The following is a 10,063-nucleotide window of genomic DNA, read 5'->3' as shown; positions in this document are numbered from 1 at the left end:
TTTTGTCATTATAATTACTATCTATCCTCTTATCACACTTGTTGTGTAACCAATGGCTGTGTCTGTCAGTCACAATCATTTTGCATTCAAATTGTATGGAAGCTCGTAGAATCCTCACAATTGATGTTGCATTATGTACATGCTGTGTCCCAAATGACACCCTATTCCCTATATAGTGCACTACGTTTGACCAGAGCCTATTGGGCATTCTCCAAAATTAGTACACTCACTATAAGGTGTCATTTGGGACAGGCCCATCTGTCTCCTTTGCTTCACAATGGATATTCACCTGAACAACTATTTATAGACCGATTTCCTGTGACGAATGGTACTGCAGAGGATGACCGACAAACAGGGCTTACCTAACTACACATTCCAATGTATTGTATTTATGGGCTGCTCAACTACATGCCAATGTCTTGTATGGATGATTTTACCTCCACGGGCGGAAGTTAGCCCAGTGGTTAAGAGTGTTGGGCCAGTAAATGAAAGGTTGTTGGTTTCAATCCCTGAGTCAACAATTATGTATTTTTTTTATACACTACTGTTCAAGAGTTTGGGGTCACTTAGAAATGTCCTTGTTTTGAAAGAAAAGCACATTTTTTGTCCATTAAAATAACATCAAATTGATCAGAAATACAGTGTAGACATTGTTAATGTTGTAAATGACTACTGTAGCTGGAAACGGCAGATTTTTAATGGAATATCTACATAGGCGTACAGAGGCCCATTATCAGCAACCATCACTCCTGTGTTCCAATGGCACGTTGTGTTAGCTGATCTAAGTTTATTATTTTAAAAGGCTAATTGATCATTAGAAAACCCTTTTACAATTATGTTAGTACAGCTGAAAACTGTTCTGATTAAAGAAGCAATAAAACTGGCCTTCTTCAGACTAGTTGAGTATCTGGAGCACCAGCATTTGTGGGTTCGATTACAGGGTCAAAATGGGTAGAAACAAAGACCTTTCTTCTGAAACTCGTCAGTCTATTCTTGTTCTCAGAAATGAAGGCTATTCCATGCGAAGAAGTTGCCAAGAAACTAAAGATCTGGTACAACGCTGTGTACTACGCCCTTCACAGAACAGCGCAAACTGGTTCTAACCAGAATAAAAAGAACATCTGCTAAATGATGTAAACATGCAATTGTATGTATGAGTCTACCTACCTATACATGCCTTTGTATGAATAGGCCATAGAAATAGATAGAGGACTCATCTTTATATCTGTGCTGTTATAGCGTCTGTGACAGCATGGCCAGCGCCATTGAGGATACAACCCGCAAGAATCCCCACCCAGTTGACTACTTTAAAATTGTGGAAGCCCTCCATGGCTCTTCCCATGCTAAAATGGCCTTTTGGCCACTAGAGACTTGTATCATTCTCTATGGTATGGGCCTACATATAGTACATATGCCAATTAATTGTACCTATGGCATGTAGGAAAGAAACCAACAGAGGGCAGTATTGTTTATTAAAGCACCCACCGAGTGATTCATGCTCCCTTTACCATTCTATCTTTCTCTCTCTGTCCCTCCATCTCTCTCTATCTGTATCCCTTCGTCTGTCTCTTTCTGCCTGTTTGGGGGAGCATCTGAAGTACTACCTGAAAGTACATAGTCAATGTAGCCAAGTCCTGAAAAAAAAACATGTTCCACAATTCTTTAGTCCTCATAAAGTATCTTATTCAAAGTTCTTTATGATCAGGAGAAATATTACATGTGTGAGTGAGTGACTTTATACCTAAAATTACATCACTGGGGCCAAGCTTCCTGCCATCCAGGACCTCTATACCAGGCAGTGTCAGAGGAAGGTCCAAAAAATTGTCAAAGACTCCAGCCACCCTAGTCGTAGGCTGTTCTCTCTGCTACCGAACGGCAAGCGGTACCAGAGCGCCACGTCTAGGTCCAAAAGGCTTCTAAACAGCTTCTACCACCAAGCCATAAGACTACTGAACATCTAATCAAATGGCTACCCAGACTACTTGCATTGCCCCTCCCCCCTCTTTTACGCTGCTGCTACTCTCTGTTACTATCGATGCATAAGCTACTTTAATAACTCTACCCACACGTATATATTACCTCAATTACCTCGACTAACCAGTGCCACCGCACATTTACTCTGTACCGGTACCCCATGTATATGGCCTCGCTATTGTTATTTTACTGCTGCTCTTTAATTATTTGTTACTTTATTTCTTATTTTTGTAGGTATTTTCCTTAAAACTGCATTGTTGGTCAAGGGCTTGTGAGTAAGCATTTCACTGTAAGGTCTACACCTGTTGTATTCGGCGCATGTGACAAATACAATTTGATTTGAAAATACATACAGTGTTCATAGGGCTATTGACAGAGTAGACTAAAACCTATATGGGGTATATCGTGAAAAGCACATAGGCCTACCCATCTCCAATGGAGATTTTAGCATATAAATCTTGGTTGGGAAAACTCCCCCCAAAAAATCTTTGATGCATGCCAGCAAAGCCACTACACTACACAACACAACACTAAACAATACATTAATTGCACTATAACGGTGACAAACGGTGCCTACAAACTGTTAGGTCCTACATTAAGCTGTCCCAACAGCAGAGCATTCTTTTCAGCACCACCAGCTTCCTTACCACCGCTACACCTGGTTATCAACAGAGTCTTCTCTGGCAGCAAAATTTACTGCCTTTTTAAAAAACATAGCTGACTTTGGCTGACTTTCTTAAACAAATGTGGTTTCTACTGACAATTGAGATGTACAAACTATGGCATAAGGGGACGACGAGCGGATAAGAGGCAATCCGTAATTTCGATTAAGACATTAATGAGCAAGCTAGGACGGACGTAGTTAATATAACTATTTGTTTAGCACTTTTGAAATGTACAGCGACAGAATTCAAAACATGGGTCGTTCTTAAAGTATTCTCCCTGTAGACCAAGTCAGAACCGTAGGATAAAGAAAGGGGGCATATAAGCAGACAATGAAAGCTCTTACAATATTCAATGATGACATTTCTCTAAAACAGGCTATATGCTACATGTGCACCACCAAGTCAGAACAGTGGGGGAAAGGGACCAAATTATTAGGGTGAGGCATATGGGCAACTAACAGCTTACATAACATACACCTAGTATTACTTTCTTAGCTATAGTATATACATCTCCCTGGCACATTACATCATTTATGCAGCAGCATACAAGACATTTTTGGACTCACCTTGTTGTGCTTTGCTTACTTGAACAGGAAGGTGGTGCGGCTGTCCTTCTCGTGGGCACATTTTGTCATCAAACTTTGTCATCAAAGTCTGGCATTCTCTCGATTTATTGTGCTTTCAAGACAACTGGGAATTAGTAAAAAAACAAGGTTGAATCATGACGTCAGTGATCTTCAGATTGGAGCTCTAGAACGAGGCCAGAGGATGACCGTTCAAAATGTATTTTCCGAGTCAGAGCTCATTTTTTTTCAGAGATGCCAGTTGTCTTGAACTCACAGAAGTCTGAGATTTCCAAGTTCTGAGTTTCCAGTTGTTTTGAACGCGGCAGAAGCAGTGGCGGTCTTAGCATGTACATCTTGGTGGGGCAAAAATATATCTATATGTTTTATGCATGCCAGCAAAGCCACTACACAACACAACACAATACTAAACAATACATTCATTGCACTATACCGGTTACAAACAGTACCCAAAAACTGTTAGGGCCTACATAAAGCTGTCCCAACAGCAGAGCTTCCATTTCAGCACCATGGAGTGAATCCTTACCACTGCTACACCTGGCTATCAGCGGAGCCTTCTCTGGCAGCGAAACAGTTCATTCAGTTGTTTTAAATGTGGCAGAAGTCATGCTGGATTGACAGCATGGCCAATGTATTCAACCTTTTCTAGCCCATTGTGTTGAATGTTTATCATTTTAAGCTTGGAAAAGAGACCCTTAAACTCAGACTTAGACCACACACCCACTCCACTGAATAGCAGGCTAGTGATTGCTTTGCAACACTTGCAGTTTACCACTGATTCCTTCCAAACCACTCATTGTTGAATTTGCGATTTCCAACTTCTTGTTTAATGTTTATGTCCAATGGCCGATGAGCACCGATACGTTTTATCTATAATTTCTCTTCATTATGACAAGGGTTGAAAAGGATTTTGCCATGATGATGACTGCTTGTCTAGCTTGCTAGCTAAGATTTTGAAAGTATGATGTTGACATGATCAGTCCAATCAAAGCTACGGTAGAAGCTACATGGCCTCCCATGTGGCTCAGTTGGTAAGAGCGTGGTGTTTGCAACGCCAGGGTTGTGGGTTCGATTCCCACGGGGGACCAGTACGGGGAAAAACATGTATGAAATGTATGCATTCACTACTGTGAGTCGCTCTGGATAAGAGCATCTGCTAAATGACTGAAAATGTCTAAAAATGTAAAATATAACGTGATTTGACATCATTTTATCTGTGGCCAACGACCTTGAGTCTTATTGGATGGGCACTTCTAATGTAAATCTATGGCAGCACCCAAGGGGCTTGAATTTTGGAGTTCTCCCTGTAGATTTTGCAGTGAAGTAGTGTCCCCATGCGTGACAGAACACTGAGCCAATCACGGTGCAACTAGAGAACATGACCAACCCCTACGCTGTGTATTTTCCACTGGCTGCCCCACCATCACAGAAAGCACTGAGCTAGGCTGAAACCTGCATTTTAGAGCAGTTTGCAAACAATGTAAAAAGAAAAAACAACATTGAGCTAATGAAGCAGCATACAAACATGGTCTCTTTTTTGCTTTCTTGAGTAAGCTCAAGAACTGCTAAACAGTAGGGGCTCAAAACAGGTAGGACTCTGCCCCACCTGCCCTGAATGATGGGTAGCCACTGCACGTATCACTGATGACAAACAGACAATAATAATAAACTGGTTGAAGGGCACCTGGCAATAACGGACATTCGTGAAAGAGGATAACTGAGTCTGATGACCAGGCTACAGTGTGCAATTCCCCAAGTCAACTCTTACAAAAGCGCTATTCCCCGCACGCAGAGTAAAAACACGGTTATTTTTGGAGTAGGGGGTACGTTCTCTGTTGATTCTGTGTAGAGAGGTAGCAAGAAGAAAAACCAAGAGGGATTCGCTCTTAATGAATGAAAATACGGATCGGCGCTGTACACGCAGCCAGAGTAAAGTGGCTGAGATCGAAGGGAAGAAAATAAGAAATAAGTGGGGATAGCACAAAACAAGGAAAAGCAAAGGGGGCACGCGAACCGGAGACGAAGCAAAACCGCTGCAACTGACGATCAACGGATTACAACATTATTCCCGTTGTTGGCGAGTAAACTATTTTCTAGAGGGAATTGATGGTGTCTTTACAGAGCAGAACAGACTTTGCCGAGGTGATTTTGAATGCACTCGGCTGAATCATGCTGAGGTTGTGGATAATAACTTTGGCTATCAGTTTTAACAAAGGTGAGCAACTGAAGCCCGCTGGTCAACCTGCTTGCATTTTTACGTATTCTGTTTCTATCCAATGGAAGCAGAAGGAAAATAGTAAAAGTTATTTTTTTAATGTATTCTTTATGTATTCTATCTTCTCATCCGTCTTTCCATAGCCTACCTCTTTGGCCACTGAATACTGTGTGTCTTTCACATTCCATGTTTTAGCCGTTTTGCATTTTATCCTGTCCTTTGTAGCTCAGTTGTTAGAGAGAGCATGGCGCTTGTAAAGCCAGGGTAGTGGTGGGTTTGATTCCTGGGATCACTCCTATGTAAAATGAATGCACGCATAACTGTAAGTCGCTTTTGGTAAAAGCGTCTGCTAAATTGCATGTATAATATTATACTGGAATAGCTTTATTTGACAGTAGTTCAGGATGGGAACGGAGGCATTATTCGTGGTCTCCCTGAAAACCTGGTATGAGAAACGGAGAAATCAAAATAGTGACATTCGGTTCATATTTCCACAATTACGAGTTCAAGCAGCCTTTACCAGGCGCACAGAGAGTGAGAGAGATCCGCTGAACTGTATGTAAGCTATTGGTTTGATCTGACCATTGTATTGCATTAATCAACATGATTCATACAACTAAATGTATATGGCCCAACAATATGCTTTAGCCCTATATCACGGGAGAACTGTAAAACGCACATATTACTAGGCTACTCAATGCACATGGTGTGTCAGAGAGACTGATTGAACCGATAGTGTACACCTGCAACCTGCAATTCGGGGCGTTCCTGCATGTCGGCGTTCGTGCACCTGCAGGAACGCCCCCCTCGAGCATCCCATTGGTTCCTTCATGAACACCCATGTGTGACGCTTTTCAATCTGGGTCAAAAAATAAGGGCGAAATTATATTATATTTCTTACTGGTATGGGACAACCTTAGTGCCCCATGCATTTATTTATACTACAAAAATTACAGGGTAGCTTACTCTGCTGACACTGACAAACATATCAATAAAAATATGTTGTCTGATCCATATAATTGGCCTATGAGAAGGGGAGACAAATACAATTAAGTTAAGAATTTTGATAAATAAAAAAAAATCGGTATTTTGGTTATTTAATTAGGCAAGTCAGTTAAGAACAATTTCTTATTTACAATGACAGCCTCCACCGGCAAAACCTGGACGACGCTGGGCCAGTTGTGCCCCGCCCTATGGGACTTCCAATCACGGCCGTGTGTGATACAGCCTGGATTCGAACCAGGGTGTCTGTAGTGACGCCTCCGGCACTGAGATGCAGTGCCTTAGACCACTGCAGCACTCTGGATCCTTTTCATTGTCATCTCTTTACAGCAATAGCCATTTGATTTCCAAACAGTTTTTCCGCAACTGTGTTTTAAATATTGCGATACGCCTGCCTGGGTCTCTCTGCTTTTCAGTGACAATCACAACTCAACAATCATCTATTTGGTATTTTCAACACGCACTGCCCAAATTGCGGGCCCTTCCGACTGTAGGCTATGCGATTTGAAAACGGTTGTTTTTTGGGGACGCTAATAATCCTCTGTGGTCAAATCATGCTTTTTGGTGTAGTAGCCTATTTTTGAATGATTTTATTTCTTTCTGTATAGACAGGAGTAAGCTAATTAGGCTATATAATTTGGCCAATTTAATAACATTTACTTTAGAGAAAGCTTAGCTTCCCCTAGCCTTATGGACACGCCGCCTAATGTGGCATAAACACAACCAGTCATGATGTTTTCATCTGATTGTCAAACAATCACTTAACAAAGTCGCCCCTGTAGGCTACCCACGCACATTCGTTCATTCACAAAATAATGTCAGCATCCAAACCCCAACAGTTCACTATGCATCCCCAATTTGATGAATGGAAAGAGACATCTGTTACAAAACACCTACGTGTATTGCAATGATATTCTGCGATTGTGATTAGGCTTACACTTGTAGCCTGAGTTGATGCATCCACTTTTGTCAACGCCCGCCTCGCTCTCGGCCACTGATCTCCGCCTTGTCTGCGAGCTCTCGGCCACTCATCTCCGCCTTGTCTGCGAGCTCTCGGCCACTCATCTCCGCCTTGTGTGCGAGCTCTCGGCCACTCATCTCCGCCTTGTCTGCGAGCTCTCGGCCACTCATCTCCGCCTTGTCTGCGAGCTCTCGGCCACTGATCTCCACCTTGTCTGCGAGCTCTCGGCCACTGATCTCCGCCTTGTCTGCGAGCTCTCGGCCACTGATCTCCGCCTTGTCTGCGAGCTCTCGGCCACCCTCAAACCACAATGCAATTTGGAGCGTATCCCACCCGGTTTCCAGGCAATTCACTATTTGTTCATGCGGCTGACATGCAGTAACGTTAAATAGTGGTGTAATAGCCTATAGTTTTTTGGGCATGTTGTATTAATTGTGATAGGCTCAGGTTTTACTGACATGGTGCACCTCCTATTTATTTTGCTGGGACGCCGTACCGCCTTACTTTCACCCCTGGTCAAACACCTTCCCTCACCGTTGTTAACAGAACTGTGGGAAACAGGCGGGGGGCGAAGGACACTCTCTACCGCTCACCCCCACCTCCCGCTAGCACAGCAGGCGGGAGGCTGGGGTGACACTGAGTGCTAGCTAACTACTTAGTGACACCGTGGGCTAGCAGTGCTAGCTTGCTAGGTAGCTAGCTAGCACACGCAACACCGTGTGCTAGGTAGCTAGCTAGCTAGCACACGGTGTTGCCCCCGCCTCCTGTGTACCGGAGAAAACCGTGCATGACAGACGGAGGTGAAGGACACTGTATATCGGTAGTCCCCACCTCCTGCTAGCGCAGCAGACTAGAGGCTAGGGCAACACTGTGTACTAGCTACCTTGATAGTTAGCGACACCGTGTGCTAGCTATCTTGGTGTCTCCCTCGTCTCCTGCCTGCTGTGTACCGGAGTCCTCCTTAGGACTAGCTGGCTAAGCTAAACACCTGCCCTCGCCGTCGATAACAGAACTGCGGGAAAACAGTGCCCAAATGTGGGGTTTCGGCGGGTGGCATCCAACATTATTGTGCATTAATGCCACATAGGTACTGAAGCGCCCCCGTCTCCCGCCTGTCCTAACAAAAAAATTGACCAATAGAAGTATAAAAGAGTTCCTGCAGATGCAGGAAAGCTCACATGCAGGAAGGCACCGAATTGTGGGCCACAATTGCACCCTTCTTGAATGAACATGTGCAATTAGAACTGAAAAACTCCAGCCTGATTAGAATGTAACATGAGTCACCAGATCTCTCTGTGTTTGGCATGGACACGTAGCCTATAGTGTGCGTAGCCTATAGTCATGTCTCTCCCTTTCAGCATGTAGTCTCTCAAGACATGGTTTGCCTCTGGCAATGTAACAGTGTTGCTAATAGGCCAATGTTGCTCCAAGGTCGGGGATATCCGAGAATACTCAGCATGCAGGTAGTCTCGCCTGCACTTGCCTAGAGACAGTTGACAAGCAAATTAATGAAGTATTTTACCTTTAGGTGAAAATACATTTCTCAACAAGGATTACTGAATGATATGCCTCATATGTTGCCAGGGCACTGCCATTGATCGATTATCCCTGTCCACCGTGTCCAGCACCGTTTCTGTAGCTATGAAAACGTCAATCGAAACTTCATGGCGCTCGATAGCAGCTCCAAAGACTGCTTTGATTCATTTTGGCGTTAGGCTCGGTTCTGTGAGCGGGATGGCCATTCATTCTCCCCTGTCTGTGTAGTTGGATCTGCTAAGCACCGGCTGTTGAGTAGAGCTCCCTCTGGTGCGCGTGCAGCATACCTGCCTAGTCTGCACCTGAGAGTACACCACTCGCCGGTCCTGTGCCGTATTGATGCAAATACCAAATATCGTGCAACACATCTATTACATCAGCCATTCATACAGCTTTATTCAGTTATGATTACACTATCAATAGCCTACCCATAACAAACAAAATGGCAAAGGCATGTAATACTAACAAATGAGTCTGCAATGTTTACAGTCCTATGCCACTGCTATTCATTGTTGATATCAGTCAGTCAGTCAACACTCCTTCCTTACTGACTGTAATAGTGTGTGAAGTGATGTCTAATTGGTTGTTGTGTGGAGTTGTGTGTGTGTGTGTGTGTGTGTCGGTTGGTTTCAAATGGCTGTATTTATAGGCGTTGTGTGGTAGTGTGCGTCCCCTACGTAGTGTACTACTTTTGAATAGGGGCTATATAGGTAAAAAAATATATAGATTATTTTCATGTTTTTTAAAACCAGTTTATACACTAGATACCATAAATTGGTGATTTTAAGTTAGGTCTCTCAAGTGAACTAGTGTTAGCCAAGTCTTTACCTTGTCAAACTGGGAATATCTAAGTAGTGACCCAAAGAGTAAATACTACAAAACAATATTAAACCCCCGTCTCCTCTCTCTCTTTCTCCCCATCCCTGTCTCTTCCTCTCTCTCTCTCTTTCTTCCCCATCTCTTCCTCTCTCTCTCTTTCTCCCCATCCCTGTCTCTTCCTCTCTCTCTCTCTTTCTCCCCATCTCTGTCTCTTCCTCTCTCTCTCTCTTTCTCCCCATCTCTTCCTCTCTCTCTCTCTCTTTCTCCCCATCCCTGTCTCTTCCTCTCTCTCTCTCTCTCTCTCTCT

At 43.5% G+C, this 10,063-nt stretch overlaps 1 protein-coding gene across 1 annotated transcript in view; it reads left to right on the top strand.

Moving 5' to 3' along the window:
• Positions 1 to 5,006: 5,006 nt before the first annotated feature.
• Positions 5,007 to 10,063, top strand: part of LOC115169306 (kin of IRRE-like protein 1) — a 104,071-nt gene continuing 99,014 nt past the window's right edge. Inside the window, exon 1 of the mRNA XM_029724796.1 lies at positions 5,007 to 5,438. Within this exon, the coding sequence (XP_029580656.1) occupies positions 5,393 to 5,438 (46 nt within the window). The 5' untranslated portion in view covers positions 5,007 to 5,392. The remainder of the gene's footprint in view (positions 5,439 to 10,063) is intronic.

This window comes from Salmo trutta, chromosome 31 (assembly GCF_901001165.1).
Source record: "Salmo trutta chromosome 31, fSalTru1.1, whole genome shotgun sequence".
NCBI classification, from domain to species: Eukaryota; Metazoa; Chordata; class Actinopteri; order Salmoniformes; family Salmonidae; genus Salmo; species Salmo trutta.
The sequence above is the reverse complement of the archived record's forward strand: the minus strand, read 5'-3'. Positions and strand labels throughout refer to the sequence as shown.